Source organism: Oncorhynchus clarkii, chromosome 1 (assembly GCF_045791955.1).
Source record: "Oncorhynchus clarkii lewisi isolate Uvic-CL-2024 chromosome 1, UVic_Ocla_1.0, whole genome shotgun sequence".
In the NCBI taxonomy this organism is placed as follows: Eukaryota; Metazoa; Chordata; class Actinopteri; order Salmoniformes; family Salmonidae; genus Oncorhynchus; species Oncorhynchus clarkii.
Genome location: NC_092147.1, coordinates 78032378 through 78058659, shown reverse-complemented (window position 1 = coordinate 78058659; position 26282 = coordinate 78032378). Strand labels below are relative to the sequence as shown.

Here is a 26282-nt window from a genome sequence, read left to right as displayed (position 1 = left end):
AGTCCTTCCTGCAGCAAAGCACCCTCACAACATGATGCTGCCACCCCCGTGCTTCACGGTTGGGATGGTATTCTTCGGCTTGCAAGCCTCCCCTCCCCCTTTTTCCTCCAAACATAACAATGGTCATTATGACCAAACAGTTCTATTTTTGTTTCATCAGACCAGAGGACATTTCTCCAAAAAGTACGATCTTTGTCCCCATGTGCATTTGCAAACCGTAGTCTGGCTTTTTTATGGTGGCTTTGGAGCAGTGGCTTCTTCCTTGCTGAGTGGCCTTTCAGGTTATGTCGATATAGGACTCATTTTACTGTGGATATAGATACATTTGTACCTGTTTCCTCCAGCATCTTCACAAGATCCTTTGCTGCACTTTTCGCACCACAGTATGTTCATCTCTAGGAGACAGAACGCGTCTCCTTCCTGAGCAGTATGACAGCTGCATGGTCCCATACTTGTGTACAGATGAACGTGGTATCTTCAGGTATTTGGAAATTGCTCCCAAGGATGAACCAGACTTGTGGAGGTCTACAATTTTTTTTCTGAGGTCTTAGCTGATTATTTGGATTTTCCCATGATGTCAAGCAAAGAGGCACTGCGTTTGAAAGTAGGACTTGAAATACATCCACAGGTACACCTCCAATTGACTCATATTATGTCAATTAGCCTATCAGAAGCTTCTAAAGCCATGACATCTTCTTCTCACCTAATACCTTTTTTGCACTATTGGTTAGAGCCTGTAAGTAAGCATTTCACTGTAAGGTCTACTACACCTGTTGTATTCGGCGCACGTGACAAATAAACTTTGATTTGATTATGGAATTTTCCAAACTGTTTAAAGGCACAGTCAACTTAGTGTACGTAAACTTCTAACCCACTGGAATTGTGATATAATTGAAATGTAAACAATTGTTGAAAAAATTACTTGTGTCATGCACAAAGTAGAGGTCCTAATCGACTTGCCAAAACTATAGTTTGTTAACAAGAAATTTGTGGAGAGGTTGAAAAACGAGTTTTAATGACTCCAACCTAAGTATGTAAACTTCCAACTTCAACTGTACCTCTGCTGCAGAATATATGTTCATTAGAGTTACCAGCCAGAAATTGCAGCCCAAATAAATGCTTCACGGAGATCAAGTAACAGACATCTCAGCATCAACTGTTCAGAGGAGAGTGCGTGAATCAGGCCTTCATGGTTGAATTGTTGCAAAGAAACCACTACTAAAGGACACCAATTAGAAAAAGAGACTTGCTTGGGGCAAGAAATACGAGCAATGGACATTAGACTGGTGGAAATCTGTCTTTTGGTCTGATGAGTCCAAATTTGAGATTTTTGGTTTCAACTGCCGTGTCTTTGTGAGACGCAGAGTAGGTGAACTGATGATCTCTGCATGTGTAGTTCCCACTGTGAAGTATGGAGGAGGTGGTGTGATGGTGGGGGATGCTTTGCTGGTGACACTGTCAGTGATTTATTTAGAATTCAAGGTACACTTAACTAGCCATGGCTACCACAGCATTCTTCAGCGATACACCATCGCATTTGGTTTGCGCTTAGTGGGACTATCATTTGTTTTTCAACAGGACAATGATCCAACACACCTCCAGGCTGTGTAAAGGCTATTTGACCAAGAAGGAGCGTGATGGAGTGCTGCATCAGGTGATCTGGCTTCCACAATCACCCGACCTCAACCCAATTGAGATGGTTTGGGATGAGTTGGACTGCAGAGTGAAGGAAAAGCAGCCAACAAGTGCTCAGCATATGTGGGAACTCCTTCAAGACTGTTGGAAAAGCATTCCAGGTGAAGCTGGTTGAGAGAATGCCAATAGTGTGCGAAGCTATCATCAAGGCAAAGTGTGGCTACTTTGAAGAATCGAATATGTATTTTAATTTGCTTAACATTTTTTTGGTTACTACATGATTCCATATGGGTTATTTCATAGATTTGTAGAAAATAGTACAAATAAAGAAAAACTCTTGAATGAGTAGGTGTGTCCAATCTTTTGACTGGTACTGTATTTCTGCGGAGACGCGCTTTTAAATGGATAGTCGTGGGCTCAATGACTGGAAGTCTATGGAAACAGCTAGCATTTCTTTGCACTAACGCTAGTAGCAATGCACTCCCCTTCGCTACACTTGCCACCACTACTGAAAAATTCATTTTTTTATTTTTTTATTTCACCTTTATTTAACCAGGTAGGCAAGTTGAGAACAAGTTCTCATTTACAATTCATTGGGAAAACACTGATGGTACAGCAATGCAGAAAATGTATACAAATTAAAATTCTACTGCATAGGGTATTAAGTGAGAATTGTACTGTTTTCTCAACCTGTTTTTTACGAGGACAAGTAAGAATTATGGGAAAAAGAACATTAAGACTTTTGCATTCTATAATTGTATTCTTTGTAAAAACACAAAATGTGAACAGGACAGGTGTGACTAGGTTATACAGTAGGTTCATATGAGGACTTATCACATTATTACCGTGTAAGGAACTCATGAAACGTGTTCAAAGTGTTGTTTCTGAGAACTTTCCATAGGACCTAACTGATGACTCAAAAGCAGAGCTTCTGGTTTCCTATTGAACGGTGAGAGACAGAAGAGTGGAAAACTAGTTTCACACATACCTTCGTTAGCAAGGTGTGGTCTTCTTCGACTGGGCACTCTTGAACGGCCAGAGCAAACTGCTCCAGAGTTACTATGGAAACAAACAAAAAATCAGTGAGGCTAAGCAAAAATATTACCCAGCTAGGCAGTGGGTCACTATTGTTCAGCCTCAATGCAGTGACAGTCACACAGAACAACATTTCATGGAAACATAATGAAATATTGGGTTCTCTTTTACTGTTCGTTGCTTTGTAATACAAAACAGGATACCATATGCTCATAATGAATTATAGTCAGTAGATAATGAATAAGAATGTGATGATCGACTAAATAAATCTTAACAATTTATGAACAATAAACACACTTAAGAAAGTGTTGAGGAAAACAAATTTTGCACCCACAAAAGTATCTGAATATGAATCTTGTGTAAATAACATAGAACTGAATCCCTGTTCAGAATCAATATATGTCGGTCGGCCAATTGTGGTGGGGAGACCTACAACTACAACAACAGTATTAGAGGACCATGCCATCTAGTCATAGTGATACTAGGTATAAGCACTAACCCACGTCAAGGCCATCATCATCACACTGGGTTATGTGCTACTGCACCACCAAGAGACAACTACTATGCAACTTCACTGCAATTGAGGAAACTTTTTTTCAAGTCCTGTCAAAGCTGTAGGGCAAAGGCATTATATTGCTAAGGAATGGAATATAACAACAAAACCCGTTCACTCTGAGGGTGCCTCTATGTATCAGTCAGCCTCCAGACCGCTCTTAGCTTTCAAACATCAGACACCTTTGTGCTCTTTAGTACCTTGCGGCTGGTTAAGGTTGTAAGACTGCTTGTGTGTGTGTGTGCCGATGTGTGTGCCGATGTGTGTGCCTGTCAGTTTGTGTGTGCCTGGGAGTTTGTGTTTGCTTGTGTGTGTGTGTGTGTGTGTGTGTGTGTGCCTGTGAGTTTGTGCGTGCATGTGAGTTTGTGTGTGTGTTCCTATGAGTTTGTGTGTGTGTGTGTGTGTGTGTGTGTGTGCACCTGTGTATGTGCGTGTGTGTGTGTGTATGCTTGTGTGTGTGTGTGTGTGCGCCTGTATGTGTGTGTGTGTGTGTGTGTATGCTTGTGTGTGTGTGTGTGTGTGTATGCTTGTGTGTGTGCGCCTGTGTGTGTGTATGCTTGTGTGTGTGTGTGTGTGTGTGTGTGTGCGTGCGCCTGTGTGTGCGTGTGTGTGTGTGTGCGCCTGTGTGTGTGCGTGTGTGGGATGAAAGTGAGAGAAGGGAAAGGTTATGGTCTTTAAGAGACAGTGGTGTCTTTACATAGTCCCACTGGTTCAAAACACAAACCCCTACACTTATGCACACAGTTTTAGTACACAAAAACAGATTCTGCTATCTTACTTTTCAATACGTAATGACCACTATATTCGCTCATCTACTTAACGCCTAGGAGAGTTACAAAAATGCACATATGATTCAGATAATCAAATCAAATCGTATTTGTTACATACACATGTTTAGCAGATGTTATTGCCGGTGTAGCGAAATGCTTGTGTTTCTAGCTTCCACAGTGCGGTAATATCTAAACTAATCAACTAGTCTCGATGCACAGATGAATCATATGCTAATGCTAGGCCGGAAGAAAAAGCCTGCACAGTGCACACCCTGTAACTCTCCAGGACCAGGGTAGGCTGTAGTCTACCCACCTGTAACTCTCCAGGACCAGGGTAGGCTGTAGTCTACCCACCTGTAACTCTCCAGGACCAGGGTAGGCTGTAGTCTACCCACCTGTAACTCTCCAATACCAGGGTAGGCTGTAGTCTACCCACCTGTAACTCTCCAATACCAGGGTAGGCTGTAGTCTACCCACCTGTAACTCTCCAGGACCAGGGTAGGCTGTAGTCTACCCACCTGTAACTCTCCACGACCAGGGTAGGCTGTAGTCTACCCACCTCTGTGTATGTGTGCTAAGGCCAGGCTGGTCACATGATGAAGACAGGAGTTCCAGGCATCAAAAAACTCCTCTCTTTTCTTCTCTACCTGCAGGAGACAATGGACAGAGCAATATAAGGCTTCATTAAGAGTTGATAAAGTCTTGATCAAACCTTTCCAAAACCAACTGTGAATCAATTTAGACCTAGCTGTATCAACATCAAACAGACGTTTGACAAACTGGTGCTAAAATAGTAAATTCATGCTTTCAACATTTCTGTTGTTGGACTTCTCTTATTGTAGTCCATGCCTTTAGATGAGATGGACTGACCTTGTTGTAGAGTCTGGTTGCTAGGCTGCGCTGTAGAACCCTCTCCCTATAGGACACTGCTTTCAGCAGGAAACTCAGGTCCCCCACCGTATCTACATTGAACCCAAGGAAACTACCGAAGATGGACATGAACAACATTATCAACCTGAACAAATTCTATCATTGCACAATTCTATAGACATGAGGAAAGTGGGCAGTTAGTGTACTATTTTAGTGTACTAAAGCACTCACACACACACACACACTTCCATAAGTGGGTACAAGCAAGACTATTCTCTCATGAAGGACTTTTTTAGATAAATTGTTTTCATTGTACAGTATGTTCAAGTAAATAGGCAGAATAAACAGCATTGGACAAATAACAACTGCATCGTCAGTACACGTCCAACACATTTTCACATGATGTTCAGTAAAAACAAAGCAAATAACAAATGAGAAAATAAACCCTAAATGAAACCCACCCCATCCACCCACCCAAGTGACCTGTTCGATTTAACTCCTTAAAGCAAGAGCCCTTTCACTTTCAGCAGGGTTTGACCACATTGTTAAGGTTCTTTCATTAACGACTTCTAATAACTTTCAAGATGGTCTCATAACCAGCCAAGCACAGGGATTGTGTAAAAGTTGTACACACTAAACGGACATGACACCTAGACATCTCACCAGATAGTGGAAAACCACACTACCATAGTAGCAGTGTGTAAAATGAAAGGGGGACTCTATTCTGGGAAACAGTAGCATCTTAAAAGAACATATATCTTAATGTTCCACTTCACAATAAGATGAATGAGTTCGTGTGATAGCTTGTGAGAAAAGAGATGTGGTTTCCCCTACTAGGAAATATGAGAATATACAAATAAATATGAGAATACATGTGAATAAATGATGTATTTGAGAGGAGTTGAGAGTGTGGACAAATGTCTGGGCTTTTCTGTTGTATAGAAGACTCAGCATTATATTTTGAATGCTAAATTCTAGAGGTTTATTGGTGTTTAGTGAGTCTAAAACTGTCCCCATAAGCAATAAATAGCTCACGTGAATGTACTTATTTGACACACAAAGAATAGAAGACAGTGGCATAAAAAGCAGTGTACTGTATACATTTTGAACCCATTTCCTAAAGTGTAGCTAATAAAAATAAAATAAAAATGGTTTTGTCACATACACCTGATAGGTACAGTGAAATGTGTTGTTTTATAGGGTCAGCCATAGTAGTACAGCGTCCCTGGAGAAAATGAGGGTTAAGTTCCTTGCTCAAGTGCAAATCGATAGATTTTTCACCTTGTCAGCTTGGGTATTTGAACCTGCGACCTTTCATTTACTGGCCCAATGCTTTAACCTCTAGGATACCTGCCACCTTCAATATATGACCCTCTAACGATCTTGTGGCGTTGAGTGGCGTTCACTGACCTGGTTCTGAGCCTGTCAGACACTGAGCTCGTCCAGGTTTTGATGAGTCCGCCCACCACACTGTTTCCCAGCTGCCTGGTGAACTGGGTCATGAGCTCCTTTACCACCACCTGGGACAGGTCAGAGGTCAAAAGTTGAGTGCTTGAATGCTGAGTTGCCAAACATGCAAACCTCTGTTGTACTAGTACAGTTACATGTATTTAAGAATGGGGACAATGGTGGATGATCAGGATTTATATTGGATAAATGTATAGATATGCTGCATGTCAACATTCATTGTGAAAAACAAGGCTGGGGGAAGCTAAACTGAACTGAAGCGGTCTATAGCTAGCACCAAGACATATTTTAACCGCTCATACAGTAGCATAACTAGTCTTTCAATGTAGAGCTGGATGATTAATTGCCATCTCATGATAGGTGAAACACTTGCAATGTCATAAATGGGCAAATCCACTTTTGGAACTGTAAAAGAGAGACCCTATACAATCTGGAACACCCTTCATGTTTAAATTTGGGTAAAATGTCAGTTTGGGTCAGCTGTGGTCTTCTTCATGCTTTCAGGTCAGTAGTAAACTGATTAAATGTGGTTGGGGACTGTCATCTTCATTAGGGGTGCAGTTTGGATACTGTTAGTGGAGGGTTGAGTTGAGTTCAGCTGGCATAGCCTCCTCTCTCCTTGTGACTGCAGTCCAGACAGATAGACACCTTAGTTCCCATAAATATTTAATTATGTTTGACTTTGCACTGTGTTTGACTTCAAGTTCCCACTCCGATCCTTCCCACTGCAATTTTTCATACTTCACTTTGCACTACATGTCCTATACATCTTACCTTTGATATATATGAAGCAAAATAAAATAGTGACTATACTGTACAACAATATCGAAATGATAAGAACATATAATTGCACAACAGTTGGTCTGACACAAAACCACCTTCATGTTCAGTCACACCCTTGTAAATACATTCTGTCAACCAAATTAACCACCTGTCTACAGAAATATCATTCTCCATAATTAAATCAAACTGGGACAATGATTTCACTATCCACTTGATGGTTTATGAATATTTCCCAGGGTCTGCGAATAATTTTAGTTTATGATGAGCTATTCTGATTTCTGAGTCTCCCTCAACAGCACTGTATCTGAATGGTGACCTTGTTCCTATTATCTCAGAGTTCAGAGAGTCGTGTGTGTGTGTGTGTGTGTGTGTGTGTAGTACACTCATCACTTGCTTTGTAGTTCCACTCTACACTCGCAAACAAGGAGAAATCGCCCTCATCCCCAATAAGCCAAAAATAATAATATCCAATTGTGTGATAACACATACTAATGAAATTCTCTCAAAGCACAATTCCTTTATCAAGTTGCAGGGGCTTCACTCTAGAAAATGTCAGTATATAGTTTTTGCCAAAACTAAGGTTCAACTGACTGTTTTGAGAAATAAAGGCAGACTCTGTGAGCTCTATCAACTTATCTGTCTAGGAGCCATGGTTAGTATACAGTAAATGTGAAAATCACATTACCAGTTTAAAACATTTCACATCAAAAGTGTGATGAACAGCAAAACAACATAAGTACTTATAGTTTTAGAGAAGGTGTGAGTAAAATATTGAAGAGGACTTTGCCCTCTTTGGTTCTTTTACCTGTAACATGACGACGTTGTCCCCTTCAAATGTGACAAAGACATCAGAGTCACACTTCAGAGCAGGGATTCGGTTCTCCATCATAAAACCCTAACAAAGGTCAGAACCCAGAGAAACACGTCATCCACTGATATAAAGACACACTTAATTTATATACAGTTGTAATGGGTTTCACATTCACATGTCCAATTCATGTACGTAAATAAAATTCAATTAGTGGTCAACAACCCTGGTCCTAAAATGCCACAGATTATGTAAGCTTCCATTCCACTAGCACTAGAACACCCAATTCCACAAATCATGGTACAGGGACCAGCAAGATTGTCAACTAATATGTCGACCAATGAAATAATAGATCAACACTAGTTGGTCATTTCACATGAAGAAAAAGTGTGTGACTTGCTTCAGCTCTTTGAAAGTATTTTCTGGTAGTGGAAGAAGTTTAAAATGTATTACTGAAGTGAAGTGGTGAAATATTGTCAAAGTTAAATATATTAAAATATCTGGTCGGATTACTTCGACAAACTACTATATCAACAGTACTAATTTGGAGTGTAAGATTACTGCACTTTTATTCACATTCTTACGAGAAAACCACAGTATATGACAACTGTAATAATTACTCATAAGGAATTAGAAAAGTTTTGGGCTATTATTGGGGAGAGAAATAGGATGGTGCCTTTAGTGGAAGAAGTTTAGACTCTTTTTTTGTTGCTATAGTAACCTCCCTTCAACGATACATTTATTTCATAACCAAATTATAAAGCTGTTGAAAAGAAAGTTATGACTGGATGGATCGCTCAATAAATAGGATGTATAAATACATGGATAGATACATAAAGTAAGGACACAGAATTAAAGACCTAATGGATGGAGGAATGATGGGATAAATGCAAAGATAAAGGAAGTTATGGAATATGGATGAATGGACATTTTCAGTATAATGAGAGTTGTGAATGTGTTGTGCAAGTCAGTGTGTCTTGCTTTACACCACACAAAGAATGTTTGAAATCAAAACAAAGGCGTCTCCAATCCTACTTCCGTGTCCTAGTCAAGGAATTGTAGAAAATTCCTTGGTTCTAGAGGGTGGTGAGCACAGAATTGCACATCAGCGCCACCAGCTGGATGAGGGTTTAGCACTGTGCAAGGCAGCCTACAGACAAGTACTAAAGGTAAACGATAACTACATGTAGACAAACAGTGGTAGGTTAGTTCAGTGGGTCGGGGTGAGCTGTGTGGCATAGTAAGTCTTATGTGCTCCCCCATTGTTCAATTTACAAGTTCTGAAAAGTTCCATGGCAGTTAATTCAACAGTGTGAAGTTAGTAACAACATCACCTCATTTAGCTAAAACAGCAGTACCTCTTGATTGGTAGTAGATAATTCTGTTCTGATTTAAATAGCAGAGAAGTAGACCGAGATGTCATACCCATCTCTTTAGACAACTTAAAGGGTAAGTTGTTTGTAGAAGTTGAGACAAAAAGTAGTTGATGACGTTACTAAAAAAGCTATCATGTTTTATTAGTAGAAGATTATTCTGTTCTGATTCCAGATTTGAATAGCAGAGAAATAGACCAAGATGTCTAAGTTGTCTAAAGTGCTGGGAAGGTGGTAAAAAATTCAGTTGTTTGTACAAATTTGGATATTTGGTTTGCTTATGCAGTTACTAAAACAGCTGTAACATTTGATCGGTAGGAGACATTTTGTTCCTACTTCAGACTTGAATAACAGAGAAGTAGACGAAAATGTCTTACCCTCCAACATTTTGTCTAACTTGTTGGGAAAGTGGTAAAAATGTCAGTTGTTTATAAAATGTTAGAGGAAATGTTAATGATGAGGTTACTTAAAGAGCTGTAACGTTTGATCGGTACCAGATCATTCAGTTCTGATTTCAGATTTGAACAGCAGAGAAGTAGAGGAAGATTTCACATGCTCTAATTGTTTGTCTAAGTTGTTGGGAAAGTGGTCAAAGTAGCTGATTTGTATCAAAAGTGACATTGTTTATAGTGAATAGAATAGAATGTTGGGAGTGGTGATGTCACAATGGGACCTTAAAAATGCTGAGGAAATCCCATGAAAGTGGATGGATGACAACAAAAAAAAAGGACAAAGTGTAAAAAATATCAGAAATCATTCTTACAATATCTAAAGAATATTATGACTTGAGAAATGGAGACTCAAAGATGTTAATTGTTTCATAAATAATAATAAAAAAACATTTCAAAACAGCTTCACTTTTGAAAGCAGTGAAATAAACAGGTAAAAGTCAGACAGTGTCAGTACAAAATGCGGTCTGTGTAGGATCAGACACTCAAGAGATGCGAGCACTCCCACATGACAAGGCGCAGCGTTGTGGTTTCCCAAGTTGCCCTTAGATCACCTCAACGAGAAACACTCAAACCTATTCATCACAGCATTAGGGACTTATTACAATGAAACTATCCCCTACAACAGCAGTATTGAATCAACTGAAAGAGTAGACAGAAATGACCTCCAAGAACCCTCTGCACTCTACATGGACATGGTCACAGTCGCATCCAAAAACAAGATCCAGAACTAGACAATGGATCTGGGTCTTTAAATTAAAGAAACATGGTTAGCAGATGACTGGGGAGTAGTGGTATTTAAATAGGATTGGAATAATGTGCGTCACATACACATGTACAGTGGGGGAAAAAAGTATTTAGTCAGCCACCAATTGTGCAAGTTCTCCCACTTAAAAAGATGACAGAGGCCTGTAATTTTCATCATAGGTACACTTCAACTATGACAGACAAAATGAGAAAAAAAATCCAGAAAATCACATTGTAGGATTTTTAATGAATTTATTTGCACATTATGGTGGAAAATAAGTATTTGGTCAATAACAAAAGTTTATCTCAATACTTTGTTATATACCCTTTGTTGGCAATGACAGAGGTCAAATGTTTTCTGTAAGTTTTCACACACTGTTGCTGGTATTTTGGCCCATTCCCCCATGCAGATCTCCTCTAGAGCAGTGATGTTTTGGGGCTGTTGCTGGGCAACACAGACTTTCTATTCCTTCCAAAGATTTTCTATGGGGTTGAGATCTGGAGACTGGCTAGGCCACTCCAGGACCTTGAAATGCTTCTTACGAAGCCACTCCTTCGTTGCCCGGGCGGTGTGTTTGGGATCATTGTCATGCTGAAAGACCCAGCCACGTTTCATCTTCAATGCCCTTGCTGATGGAAGGAGGTTTTCACTCAAAATCTCACGATACATGGCCCCATTCATTCCTTCCTTTACACGGATCAGTCGTCCTGGTCCCTTTGCAGAAAAACAGACCCAAAGCATGATGTTTCCACCCCCATGCTTCACAGTAGGTATGGTGTTCTTTGGATGCAACTCAGCATTCTTTGTCTTCCAAACACGACGAGTAGAGTTCTTACCAAAAAGTTATATTTTGGTTTCATCTGACCATATGACATTCTCCCAATCTTCTTCTGGATCATCCAAATGCTCTCTAGCAAACTTCAGATGGGCCTTGACATGTACTGGCTTAAGCAGGGGGACACGTCTGGCACTGCAGGATTTGAGTCCCTGGCGGCGTAGTGTGTTACTGATGGTAGGCTTTGTTACTTTGGTCCCAGCTCTCTGCAGGTCATTCACTAGGTCCCCACGTGTGGTTCTGGGATTTTTGCTCACCGTTCTTGTGATCATTTTGACCCCACAGGGTGAGATCTTGCGTGGAGCCCCAGATCGAGGAGGATTATCAGTGGTCTTGTAGGTCTTCCATTTCCTAATAATTGCTCCCACAGTTGATTTCTTCAAACCAAGCTGCTTACCTATTGCAGATTCAGTCTTCCCAGCCTGGTGCAGGTCTACAATTTTGTTTCTGGTGTCCTTTGACAGCTCTTTGGTCTTGGCCATAGTGGAGTTTGGAGTGTGACTGTTTGAGGTTGTGGACAGGTGTCTTTTATACTGATAACAAGTTCAAACAGGTGCCATTAATACAGGTAACGAGTGGAGGACAGTGGAGCCTCTTAAAGAAGAAGTTACAGGTCTGTGAGAGCCAGAAATCTTGCTTGTTTGTAGGTGACCAAATACTTATTTTCCACCATAACTTGCAAATAAATTCATTAAAAAGCCTACAATGTGATTTTCTGGATTTTTCTCATTTTGTCTGTCATAGTTGAAGTGTACCTTTGATGAAAATTACAGGCCTCTCTCATCTTTTTAAGTGGGAGAACTTGCACAATTGGTGGCTGACTAAATACTTTTTGCCCCACTATATGCACGCAGGCATGCACACCCACACACACAAGCAGGCATGCACACCCACACACACAAGCAAACGTGCACACACACACCATGCCCCCGGTGCACTCGCGGCACTCTTGAAGGCAGGCGAGGTTCTCCCAGGTACTATAGGCTTTGAGTCCAGCAACCAGAGCCTGGAGAGAACTATTGTTTTGCAGAACCTCCCCTTTGCACAGAGCATGGTCCATCGTACATGCTGCAAACCTGAAACACACACACACACACAAAATGGACACATTACATAAGACATTAGAACACATTCCTAGTATGATGTTCTATAATTATAATACCATATAATTGTGAGGGGCATACCTTCAAAAGAAAAAGGAGAGAATATGTACAGACAAAACACTAACAGACAGAACACTGACACTACAATGCATCATCATAGTGACAAGACTATCATTTACTGGCATTAGATACACCTGCTCTTTTCACCACTATGTCAGTTAACATCAAACCCATCAGCATGTGGGGGAAATAACACTGTTTAAGAGTAGTGTCTCTCTTTATATATCCCAGCGTAGGGCCATGAGAGTAGAGGCAGTTTCAAGTGGTGTTTGACTACAGTTCTCTCTGATATTGACGTGTGTAGAGCAAAAAAACCTGAAGCCCATAAGCCGAAACACATAGGTTTTACTTTTTGCCATAAAGAAGCAGTTTTATTTACTCATTCCATTGTCAAGCAAGGTAGCGGCAGCGATCCCTTCCCTTTACACTATAGAGGAAGTGCTAACATTACCTGGTGGTGAAGGTGAGAGCCAGAGCTGCAGCCAGGTGAGGCATCAGTCTGAGGTACTGGGTCTGGTGCTCAATGATCTTCACCTCCTGCTGGTCCTTAGGCCCAAACTGACGCCGACTGGAGGGAGAGAGAGAGAGGAGGGAAAGAGAGAGAGGAGGGAAAGAGAGGAGGGTGAGAGAGAGAGGAGGGAAAGAGAGAGGAGGGAAAGAGAGGGAGGAAAATGTGTGTGCGAACGGGAGAGAGTAGAGCGTGAAATAGACTCACATTTTGTGTGTATGTGTATGCTTGCGTGTGTGTGTGTGTGCGCACATTTGTTGTACTGTGAATATGTACAGTGCCTTCAGAAAGTATTTATAACACATTGAAATATTCCACATTTAGTTGTGTTACAGCCTGAATTCAAAATTGATTTAATAGTTTTTTTTTCTCACCCATCTACACACAATACATACATAACAATACCCCATAATGACAAAGTGAAAACACGTTTTTAGAAATGTTTGCAAATGTATTGAAAACGCAGAAATATCAAATGTACATAAGTATTCACACTCCTGAAACACCTTTGGCAGCGATTACAACTAAGTCTCTAAGACCTTTCCACACCTGGATTGTGCAACATTTGCCCATTATTCTTTTCAAAATTCTTCAAGTGTTGTCAAATTGATTGATGATCATTGCTCGACAACCTTTTTCAGGTCTTGTCATAGATTTTCAAGTAGATGTAAGTCAAAACTGTAACATAGTCACTCAGGAACATTCACGGTCTTCTTGGTAAGCAACTCCAGTGTAGATTTGGCCTTGTGTTTTAGGTTATTGACATGATGAATTTAGGTTGTGTTTTAGGTTATTGACCTGTTTATGAAACAGGCTTGCCGCTATGAATTTCTATTTCTTTTATACCCTGAAAAACTCCCCAGTCCTTAACAATTACAAGCATACCCATAACATGATGCAGCCACCACTATGCTTGAACATATGTAGAGCGAGGAAAGGGGGATACCTAGTCAGTTGTACAACTGAATGCCTCTCTGAATCAGAGAGGTGCGGGGGAGGCTGCCTTAAATCGACATCCACGTCTTCAGTGCCCGGGGAACAGTGGGTTAACTGCCTTGCTTAGGGGCACAACGGCAGAGTTGTTCAGTATTACTTTAGTGCCTTGTTGCAAACAGGATGCATGTTTTGGAATATTTTTATTCTGTGCAGGCTTCCTTCTTTTCACTCTGTCAGTTAGGTTAGTATTGTGGAGTAACTACAATGTTATTGAACCATCCTCTGTTTTCTCCTACCACAGCTATTAAAAACCTCTACAGGATTGGTGTCCCTAAACCCAGACGGTTGTTGCTCAATACGTGATAATGTGACTAGAAAACGTTGTATACAACAGCCAACTTTCCACGACATAGACATGTCTTATATGGGCAGAAAGCTACATTTGTGTTAATCTAACTGCAGTGTCCAATTTACAGTAGCTATTACAGAAAACAAATAACATGCTATTGTTTGAGGATAGTGCACAACAACAAAACACTTTTATCACGGCAACTGGTTTGATACATTCAGTAATCTTGCTCTGATTTCTCATCTTGAGGGTCCCAGAGATAAAATGTAACATAGTTTTGTTTGATCAAATACATTTCTTATTTCAAATGTAGGAACTGGGGTCTACAGTTTGACCCCACTGCTGTCTTTGGCTCCACACCCACCCGGCCATCTTGATGTGTGAAAGTTAGTGTATTTTCCAGAGGGAAGCTAATGATTCATCATGTATAACATTCCTGGGAGTGTGTAAACTTAAATGTTTATTTACCATAGCATTTTTGTATATTTTCTATAGTTATATACTTCAAATGTATAAATATACCAATTCGGCACATTAGGGCAAACTCCTGGCAGACTTGATGTAATTATTCACTGGATCAGTCTATAACTTTGCACAAACTGCTGCCATCTTGTGGACAAAATCTAAATTACACCTAGAGTTCTCTCTCAATGTATGGCCTTTCTCTTGCATTTCAAAGATGGAACAAAAAAAAATGAAAACACATATTTTTTGATTGTATTATCTTTTACCAGATCTAATCTCCTACATTAATTTCACATTTCCACAAACTTCAAAGTGTTTCCTGAGCTACAGGCAGTTAGATTTGGGAATGTAATTTTAGGCATAAATTGAAAAAAAAACTGCCAGATCCTTAAGAGGTTTTAAATTCTGTAACTTCTTTAAAGTCATCATTGGCCTCCCTGAGCAATTTCCTTCTTCTCCGGCAACTGAGTTAGGCAGGACGCCTGCATCTTTGTAGTGATTGGGTGTATTGATACACCATCCTAAGTGTAAACACTAACATCACCATGCTCAAAGTGTGTATAAGGTAGTAAACACTTGTGTATAAGGTGATAGTTTTGGAATTGTTAGCTAGATTACTCGTTGGTTATTACTGCATTGTCGGAACTAGAAGCACAAGCATTTCGCTACACTCGCGTTAACATCTGCTAACCATGTGTATGTGACAAATAAAATTTGATTTGATTTATTCAATTTCTGCTTTTTTTACCCTTCTACCAATAGGTGCCCTTCTTTGCAAGGCATTGTAAAACCTCCCTGGTCTTTGTGGGTGAATCTGTGTTTTAAATTCATTGCATGACTGAGGGACATTACATATCTTGACTCAAGAAATGTCAGCTTTTCATTTTTAATTAATTGGAAACATTTTAATAAAACATTACTTCACTTTGACAATATGGAGTATTGTGTGTAGGCCAGGGATCTAAAATCTAAATGTAATCCATTTCAAATTCAAGCTGTAACACAACAAAACGTGGAAAAAGTCAAATCGGTGTGAATACTTTCTGAAGGCACTGTATGTGCTGATGTGGTGGAACATTAGTTTTGTGGAGTGTATGTTGAGTGTTGAGATGTGGTCACCGTCACACACATGCCTTGTTGTGCACCTGTTGCTCTGGAAGCATTACAAAGTTTATCTCTGAGTATATCTGCACAGGTGTCTCAGTGGGGAGAGTGGGGGAGGGTGGGGGGCAGATGAAGGCGATGGATGATGGTATAGACTGGTTTAGTGGGTACAAGTGAGTTTCAAAGAGATTGCAGGGAAAATGTAGATGCTGCAGTCTCGAAGGGATGGCACTGTTATCATCCCTACTCTGATTTCTAGACTGAGGAGCAAAATATACTAACCGAGATACTGTAAAGTTAATGTAATGTGACACTCCAATATACTTCAGCTGTATGGTTTAAGTTGTACACTAACTGTGTGATTGACAGTCCCATGTTACTAAATAATGTGTTAACCAGAAAGATCACACGGATGTTTCTACTATGTCAAGGTTTGTCCCCTGCCAGACCACAGAAGAGCACACACCTGGGTGTTTACACAGAGGGGAAGTCCTCACAGATGATGATCCCACAACCTCTCCTCAATGTATAGTAGACTCAACTCTGAAAACAAAGCTAACAGTGGTTACACAATGTACTGTTAAAACACAGCTAACCCCAATTGTACGGGGATAGCTGTGTTCTCTTTAATGCTAGTCACTGACAACACGACCATCATTATTCTCACTACCAAGACCACTAGCCCCACTTCAAGTTCCTAAAGGTTTTACTATGCGTGTTGGTGGTGCATTGGAGGGTTTAGTGGGGGGGGGGGGGGGGGGGGGGACAGGACGTGTGTCACAAAACAGGAAACGTGTCCTCCATGTGCAGTAGTCTGCATCAGTATTGTGATTACCTCCCTCCCCCTTTCTATCTCTCTCTGTGTGGGGGTGATTTGGGGTGATTTTTGGGGATGCCAACCACAGAGAAAACCCTCCCCTTTCCGCCAACCCACGCTCTCGCCCCCACATTGGAAACTTTAGCAGAACACACGCAACCCACACATGAGGATGCACAAAAACAGATATGGAAAAACAAGAGACTCCCTCAATAGGGCTGTCAAAAGAATGTGTGTTCTCAGAGGTAAACTAAATAATGCTCAATATCTATTGCTGTTTTCTTCCCATATTGAGCCGTTTGTTCTTTTGTTGATATTCAGAAGCATTTTAAACATAATAGGATTTGAATGGAGTTGAGTCAGCTCTGAATGGAAAAAATAACCATCTACATCATTTATTACATTGATTATGGGATGAGTTGGTGTGGAGCTAGTCTCGTGTTGCTATACCTCCAAAATCACGTCTTTGTCACGCCTCACTTGAAGGTCTGGAGAATTTCATACTGCAAAAACTGTTTGAATGGTCCACTTGCACCCAGATTTTGTTTGGATGTTACATTTCAAGAACCCTCCCCCCACACTCCCGTAGAAGGGCTGCTGTGTGTTATGTGTGCCACTGTTTTCCGTCCAGGTAGGACACATTTTGTAGAAAAGTTGGTTTCAAGTGCTCGTTTTCAAGTCATCAAGTGTGGCCGACAGTCTGCAATTTATATTTATTGAAATTGAGAGTGAATTATGCTTGTAAAGTCAAAGGTCACAACACGTTCTACACCGCTCTGGTGGCAAACACTTTTTGGCTCGTCTCCATTCATCCACTCTTTGCTACAACCAATAAATACCGAAAGGCACCCAAAAAAAACGAAGGAAGTGGGAGAACCTATTCAAGTAAGTAAATCAAAAAAAAATATGTAATGTAAAAAAGCAAAGTATTATTAACTAGCTAGCTGGCTATAGTATGCCACTTTGTAGGCTAACTCAGCTGAGCTGCTATTAAGGTAGCTAATTGACTTTACATACTGTTTAGCTAAGTTAATTAATTGTCATCAGCTAGCTAACTTCCTTTTAGCTAGCTATCTTGATGTAATCATTGTAAATTAAAAACACAGTCTCCAAATCCATTTGTAGATAACAGCCATGGAAGAGGGTGACATTGCAGCTCCAGCTGTCAGTAAAGGTAGAGTGTAGGCATTGATCAGTTCAGTGAAGTATGGAATGGGAGAGTTCTGATAGCGGCCTGTGTGTGTCATGGGAGTGTTCGGTTTGCTGCAGTTGCGGGTTGCCTGTCCAGTATTCTGCTGTCTCTAAAGTGTCTGTTTCTGTGTTGTATGCTCAAATTAACATTTCCTTTTTGTCTAGTTGTAAGATCTCCCATGTGTTTTATTTGATTGGTGGGTGGGGACAGGACGTGTGTCACAAAACAGGAAATGTGTCCTCCATGTGCAGTAGTCTGCATCGGTATTGTGATTACCTCCCTCTTTCTATCTCTCTCTGTGTGGGGGTGATTTGGGGTGATTTTTGGGGATGCCAACCACAGAGAAAACCCTCCCCTTTCCGCCAACCCACGCTCTCGCCCCCACATTGGAAACTTTAGCAGAACACACGCAACCCACACGTGAGGATGCACAAAAACAGATATGGAAAAACAAGAGACTCCCTCAATAGGGCTGTCAAAAGAATGTGTGTTCTCAGAGGTAAACTAAATAATGCTCAATATCTATTGCTGTTTTCTTCCCATATTGAGCCGTTTGTTCTTTTGTTGATATTCAGAAGCATTTTAAACATAATAGGATTTGAATGGAGTTGAGTCAGCTCTGAATGGAAAAAATAACCATCTACGTCGTTGTCAGGCCTCACTTGGAGGTCTGGAGAATTTCATACTGCAAAAACTGTTTGAATGGTCCACTTGCACCCAGATTTTGATTGGATGTTACATTTCAAGAACCCTCCCCCCACACTCCCGTAGAAGGGCTGCTGTGTGTTATGTGTGCCACTGTTTTCCGTCCAGGTAGGACACATTTTGAATAAAAGTAGGTTTCAAGTGCTCGTTTTCAAGTCATCAAGTGTGGCCGACAGTCTGCGATTTATATTTACTGAAGGTGAATTACGCTAGTAAAGTCAAACGTCACAACACATTCTACACCGCTCTGGTGACAAACACTCGAAAGTGTCTGTTTCTGTGTTGTATGCTCAAATTAACATTTCCTTTTTGTCTAGTTGTAAGATCTCCCATGTGTTTTATTTGATTGTTACTCTTCTACAGAATATCAACTATATGAATCCATTGTGCAGCTTATCATATGGCATGCATCGCCAATGCAGCCATAGGCCTACAATATGATGGCATTACTGGCTTTATGGGAATCTGTCATCTGAAGCAGAGAATAGCTAAACTCACACATTTACATGTTGAGCTAGCTATATGTTCTCAATTTAAAATGATACCAGTAGACAATGTATATGAGGTAAACAATATACCAGATTTTGTAGATTCCTTTTAAAGTGCTAACATATAATTTTTGGGGGGCAATTAGGCTACAGGAAATGAACATTACAGGTAACATATGAGGCTAATTTTATTTCACTTATGTTGCTCCTACAGCACTAATCTGGTGAGCACCTTTGGAGCTCCACCCAAGCGTGTGGGTGATTTTTGGGGATGCCAATTACAGAGAAAACCCTCCCCTTTCCCCCCACCCACGTTCTCGCCCTCACATTGGAAACTTTAGCAGAACACACGCAACCCACACATGAGGATGCACAAAAAACAACAACAGATACGGAAAAACAAGAGACTCCCTCAATAGGGCTGTCAAAATAATGTGTGTTTTCTGAGGTAAACAAAATAATGCTTATATCAATTGTTTTCTTTCTATATTGAGCTGTTTGTTATTTTGTTGACATTCAGAAGCATTTTACACATAATAGGAATTGAATGGAGTTGGGTCAGCTCTGAATGGAAAAAATAACCATCTACAGTGCATTCAGAAAGTATTCAGACTCCTTGACTTTTTCCACATTTTGTTACGTTACAGCCTTATTCTAAAATTGATTAAATAGTTTCACCCCCTCATCAATCTACACACAATAACCCATAATGACAAAGCAAAAACAGGTTGAGAAACTTATGCAAATGGATAAAAAAAAGGAAATAATCACATTTTCATAAGTATTCAGACCCTTTACTCAGTAATTTGTTGAAGCACCTTTGGCAGCAATTACAGCCTTAAGTCTTCTTGGGTTTGACGCTGGCACACCTGTTTTTGGGGAGTTTCTCCCATTCTTCTCTGCAGATCCTCTCAAGCTCTGTCAGGCTGGATATTTCAGGTCTCTCCAGAGTTGTTCAATCGGATTCAAGTCCGGGCTCTAGCTGGGCCACTCAAGGACATTCAGAGACTTGTCCCGAAGCCACTGCTGGGTTGTCTTGGATGTGTGCTTAGGGTCGTTGTCCTGTTGGAAGGTGAACCTTCGCCCCAGTCTAAGGCCCTGAGCACTCTGGAGCAGGTTTTCATCAAGGATCTCTCTGTAATTTGCTCTGTTCATCTTCCCCTCGATCCTGACTATTCTCCTAGTCCCTGTCGCTAAAAAGCATTCCCACAGCACCATGCTTCACTGTAGGGATGGTCCCAGGTGTCCACAGAGGAACTCTGCCAGAGTGGCCATTGGGTTCTTGGTCACCTCCCTGACCAAGGCCCTTCTCCCCTGATTGCTCAGTTTGGCCGGGGCTATATACAGAAGATAGCCCTATTTGGTAAAATACCTAGTCCATATTATGGCAATAACAGTTCAAATAAGCAAAGAGAAATGGCAGTCCATCATTACTTTAACACGTGAAGGTCAGTCAATCCAGAACATTAGAAGATCTTTGAAAGTTTCTTCAACTGCAGTCGCAAAAACCATCAAGCGCTATGATGAAACTGGCTCTCATGAGGACAACCACAAGAAAGGAAGACCCAGAGTTACCACTACTGCAGAGGATAAGTTCATTAGAGTTACCAGCCTCAGAAATTGCAGCCCAAATAAATGCTTCACACAGTTCAAGTAACAGACACATCTCAACATCAACTGTTCAGAGAAGACTGCGTGAGTCAGGCTTTCATGGTCGAATTGCTACAAAGAAACCACTACTAAAGGACACCAATAAGAAGAAGATACTTACTTGGGCCAAGAAACACAAGCAATGAACATTAGACTGGTGGAAATCTGTCCTTTGGTCTGATGAGTCCAAATATGAGATTTATGGTTCCAACCGCCATGTCTTTGAGAAGCAGAGTAGGTGAACGGATGATCTCACATGTGTGGTTCCCACTGTGAAGCATGGAGGAGGAGGTGTGATGGTGCTTTTCTGGTGACACTGGCTGTGATTTATTTAGAATTCAAGGCACACTTAACCAGCATGGCTACCACAGCATTATACCATCCCATCTGGTTTGCGCTTAGTGGGATCTATCATTTGTTTTTCAACAGGACAATAACCCAACACACCTCCAGGCTGTGTAAGGGCTATTTGACCAAGAAGGAGAGTGCTGCATTAGATGACTTGGCCTTCACAATCACCCGACCTCAACCCAATTAAGATGGTTTGGGATGAGTTGGACTGCAGGGTGAAGGAAAAGCAGCCAACAAGTGCTCATCATATGTGGGAACTCCTTCAAGACTGTTGGAAAAGCATTCCAGGTGAAGCTGGTTGAGAGAATGCCAAGAGTGTACAAAGCTGTCAAAGGCAACAGGTGGCTACTTTGAGGAATCTAAAATCTATAATATATTTTGATTTGTTTAACACTTTTTTGGTTACTACATGATTCCATGTGTTATTTCATAGTGTTGATGTCTTCACTATTATTCTACAATGTAGAAAATAGTAAAACATAAAGAAAAACCCTTGGATGGGTTCAACAAAATAAATATAGTAATAATAATAATAATAATAAGGTTCTTTTAATTTTATTTAACTTATGTTGCTCATATGGCACTAATCTGGTGAGCACCTTTGGAGCTCCACCCAAGCAAGGCATTTGATTGGTTTGATGTGTTGCGAGGCGTCACTGATTTCACCGGGTTCCGATCTGTCTTTAGATGATTTCTGCAATGGAACTTCCCCAGGCTTACTGTTTACGGAAGCCTGGTTCGCGACGAGGCTAGCGTGGAGCTAACCCATCACTTCTATCGGCTTTATGTAAACGTTCCACATTATGAAAAGTGCTACTGTGCATGAGCAGGAATACAAAAGACTACCACTAGAATGACTGTTTAGAACCTTTTCAGTTGAAATACAATGAAGAAAATCATATAATTCCAATCTCAATCACATCCATTGCATACAGTGCCTTGCGAAAGTATTCGGCCCCTTTGAACTTTGCAACCTTTTGCCACATTTCAGGCTTCAAACATAAGGATATAAAACTGTATTTTTTTGTGAAGAATCAACAACAAGTGGGACACAATCATGGATGACATTTATTGGATATTTCTAACTTTTTTAACAAATCAAAAACTGAAAAATTGGGCGTGCAAAATTATTCAGCCCCCTTAAGTTAATACTTTGTAGCGCCACCTTTTGCTGCGATTACAGCTGTAAGTCACTTGGGGTATGTCTCTATCAGTTTTGCACATCGAGAGACTGAAATTTTTTCCCATTCCTCCTTGCAAAACAGCTCGAGCTCAGTGAGGTTGGATGGAGAGCATTTGTGAACAGCAGTTTTCAGTTCTTTCCACAGATTCTCGATTGGATTCAGGTCTGGACTTTGACATTCTAACACCTGGATATGTTTATTTTTGAACCATTCCATTGTAGATTTTGCTTTATGTTTTGGATCATTGTCTTGTTGGAAGACAAATCTCCGTCCCAGTCTCAGGTCTTTTGCAGACTCCATCAGGTTTTCTTCCAGAATGGTCCTGTATTTGGCTCCATCCATCTTCCCATCAATTTTAACCATCTTCCCTGTCCCTGCTGAAGAAAAGCAGGCCCAAACCATGATGCTGCCACCACCATGTTTGACAGTGGGGGTGGTGTGTTCAGGATGATGAGCTGTGTTGCTTTTACGCCAAACATAACGTTTTGCATTGTTGCCAAAAAGTTCAATTTTGGTTTCATCTGACCAGAGCACCTTCTTCCACATGTTTGGTGTGTCTCCCAGGTGGCTTGTGGCAAACTTTAAACGACACTTTTTATGGATATCTTTAAGAAATGGCCACTCTTCCATAAAGGCCAGATTTGTGCAATATTCGACTGATTGTTGTCCTATGGACAGAGTCTCCCACCTCAGCTGTAGATCTCTGCAGTTCATCCAGAGTGATCATGGGCCTCTTGGCTGCATCTCTGATCAGTCTTCTCCTTGTATGAGCTGAAAGTTTAGAGGGACGGCCAGGTCTTGGTAGATTTGCATTGGTCTGATACTCCTTCCATTTCAATATTATCGCTTGCACAGCGCTCCTTGGGATGTTTAAAGCTTGTGAAATCTTTTTGTATCCAAATCCGGCTTTAAACTTCTTCACAACAGTATCTCGGACCTGCCTGGTGTGTTCCTTGTTCTTCATGATGCTCTCTGCGCTTTTAACGGACCTCTGAGACTATCACAGTGCAGGTGCATTTATATGGAGACTTGATTACACACAGGTGGATTGTATTTATCATCATTAGTCATTTAGGTCAACATTGGATCATTCAGAGATCCTCACTGAACTTCTGGAGAGAGTTTGCTGCACTGAAAGTAAAGGGGCTAAATAATTTTGCACGCCCAATTTTTCAGTTTTTGATTTGTTAAAAAAGTTTGAAATATCCAATAAATGTTGTTCCACTTCATGATTGTGTCCCACTTGTTGTTGATTCTTCACAAAAAAATACAGTTTTATATCTTTATGTTTGAAGCCTGAAATGTGGCAAAAGGTCGCAAAGTTCAAGGGGGCCGAATACTTTCGCAAGGCACTGTATGTGCATACATGCATTTGTCAAATGAAATGTAAAAGCAACTCATTTTTAGTTAATGTGGGATGTATGGGAGCGTCAGAAGTGCACTGGGGCAGCAGGTAGCCTAGAGGTTAAAATGTTGCTGGTTCGAATCTCCGAGCCGACTAGGTGAAACATCTGCCGATGTGCCCTTGAGCAAGGCACTTAACCGTAATCGCTCCTGTAAGGCGGTCTGGAGAAGAGTGTTGACTAAAATGTAAATGTACTGTACCTGTGGCTGTAACGCACTGCAATGATGAGGCCCAACTGTCGGTGAGAAAAACAACAGACACTGTAAGATCTCTACACAGAACAGCGCTGATGCTACATGCCTTTATCTGTAGGTAAAGCTTCAGTGCAAAATCATATCCACATTTGTTTTGTGTAAAGTTCTTACAGACCCAAAAACAAAACCATAAGCTTAAATATGAAACAGTGTTTATTTGAAACTGTCTATGGACCATAATGTACTATTTTATTTCACTTAAAAGACAGCTGCAAACTTTGTACAGGTTCAAAGACTAAGTTACTGTGACCCACAGCCAATACACACTGATAAGATCCGTCTAAAAGTCCACCATAGACATAATCTGGGCCAGATCTATTAACAGCTCTGATTTCTATGCTTCTCTGCTCTCCCCAAGCTAATAACAGTCCATCATATTTTGAAGAAGTCAGATCTGTTTTAGCAACTCATTCAGAGTATGACAATTCTATTTATGCAACCATCCAACATCACCAAAGGGTCACCTGTGGTCAGAGCTTTGTATGATTGTCTCTTGGTTACCTGCCAGACTTGGGACACAACCTGGAATTCAGTCCCGTCATTGGGTATACACAGCAGACTATGACGCCAACCCATCTGGCCTAGATTTACCCAGACTGAGGCCCATAATCCACTCAAACTGCAGATGACTGAGCTGATTTCTCTCATTAGAATAGCACGTAGAACATAAAAGAAGGTGTAACAAAGGCAGTGTTATGCTTTGTCCCTGTGACGGTGTTGAGGGAGGTAACGTAAATCAAGACTGCCCTCTAGCTGTCACTAACCATCACAGTAAGATGGTAAACATGGTCAAAGCTAAAGAGAGCTAATCAGTTTACATACACTAGCCTAAATCATAATGCACATGGCCTTGTAAACTCACCTTCATGGCAGCTATGGCCTGGACAGTGAGCCCCAGCCTGGTAGGGGTGAGAGCAGCCAACATGGCATTAAAACGTTTGCTCTTGTTCTGGACAGGAGAAGAGTACAGCCCATCTGCCGACACACAGCCAAACCTGGAGCAGGAGGGTCATAAAACACATTGATGCTGCATACTGTACACTGTACACAGCTAGGAATCATTTAAGTGAGGATGATGTCTAGAATGCATTCAACTTCCAATGGTAGTTATAGAGATCTGTTTAATGACCCGGCAGTGGAGCACATGTTACAGTCCACTCACTTGCTGAGCAGGTTTGTCCTCGGTATCCTGACATTGTCAAATATCAAGATGCCATTGTCAACCCCGTGTAAGCCTGTGACAACACACAGCATGGCTAAGTTTCAAATGTTCAATGAAAATCCACGTATTAATACACAACGGTGTGCATTTGTGACAGGAATGATTGTCTCACAGCATCATATTCATGTGTTTGTCATACAGTCGGAAGAAGAACGCTGCTTAGATGAAAAACAGGCCATTGAAAACTAGCTACCTTCTTTGTGCTTCATGTCAATGGCTGTCACTCCAGGATTCATGACTCCATGTCGGTCTCGGATTGGAACAATAAAACAGTGAGGACCTATGGCGATGAATAAAACATGTTAACACACATTAGTAAATGCGCAGGGGCTATTGCTAAATACAATCCATAGCAGACAGACTGTTGTATTGAGTGAGTCCCACCTTGGGAATCTCCATTGATGATGAGCTGAGCGAACACAGAGGCGTAATTCCCCTTCATGGAGTTTCCGATGTACATCTTCTGGGCATCCTCACACGGTGTGTGGATGATGAACTCCTGAAGGCCAACAGATGAATGTATAACTAAATATGATGATATCGATGCTTCTTTTGGACTCCATGAGTACAGGGATCAGTAAAGAAAGACATGAAACACAGACGAAGAGGGAACATACTGTATGTACTAGATATGACCTGCACATTTCACATACATAACTACATCAATATGTAACACAATATGATCTAGTCCACTGTGTTACGGACCACGTACAACAGACTATCATTTGGGGTATGTGGTAGATTGTCCTCTGCACATAGTGTAACTGTAACTAGTGGAATTAGTTACAGTTAGAATTTCATCCTAACCCAACTGACTGGTACAGTTGGTCCATGTTGAGTGGTGAAAAGAGGTCGCTGCCTTGTGGAACCAAACGACTGTCCATCAGTTCAGAATTCCGCATTGCCTCAATGGTGTCACATGATTCGTGAGTGTGTTATGCATGTTATTAAGCTGACCTGTGTAGATGGCTCGTAGCAGGCCTCTGTAAGGATTCCCCGGACGTTACTCCCATGACCCCTCTCTGTCATGGCAAACATCCCAGTGAACTCCGAATCCTGACAGAAGTCACACCCAGTCATTCAACCAAAACAATTAGGATGATGATTTGACAAAGAGTTAAAAATCAAAGGCTAAATCCATTGTTGTATCAGATAAATAACAA

General features: G+C 40.9%; 1 protein-coding gene across 2 annotated transcripts in view; it reads right to left on the bottom strand.

Annotated features, from left to right (window-relative positions):
• LOC139412836 (acyl-CoA oxidase-like) overlaps positions 1 to 26282 on the bottom strand; it is a 51426-nt gene that overhangs the window by 14980 nt on the left and 10164 nt on the right. For both annotated transcript variants that reach the window (XM_071159575.1, XM_071159585.1), the window contains exons 5-17: positions 26077 to 26175; positions 25504 to 25618; positions 25313 to 25399; positions 25060 to 25132; positions 24760 to 24892; positions 23844 to 23878; positions 12941 to 13057; positions 12249 to 12402; positions 7919 to 8008; positions 6274 to 6383; positions 4864 to 4975; positions 4553 to 4640; positions 2624 to 2694 (exon numbers count right to left, since the gene is read on the bottom strand). In XM_071159575.1, coding sequence (XP_071015676.1) covers positions 2624 to 2694; positions 4553 to 4640; positions 4864 to 4975; positions 6274 to 6383; positions 7919 to 8008; positions 12249 to 12402; positions 12941 to 13057; positions 23844 to 23878; positions 24760 to 24892; positions 25060 to 25132; positions 25313 to 25399; positions 25504 to 25618; positions 26077 to 26175 — 1284 coding nt within the window. The remainder of the gene's footprint in view (positions 1 to 2623; positions 2695 to 4552; positions 4641 to 4863; positions 4976 to 6273; positions 6384 to 7918; positions 8009 to 12248; positions 12403 to 12940; positions 13058 to 23843; positions 23879 to 24759; positions 24893 to 25059; positions 25133 to 25312; positions 25400 to 25503; positions 25619 to 26076; positions 26176 to 26282) is intronic.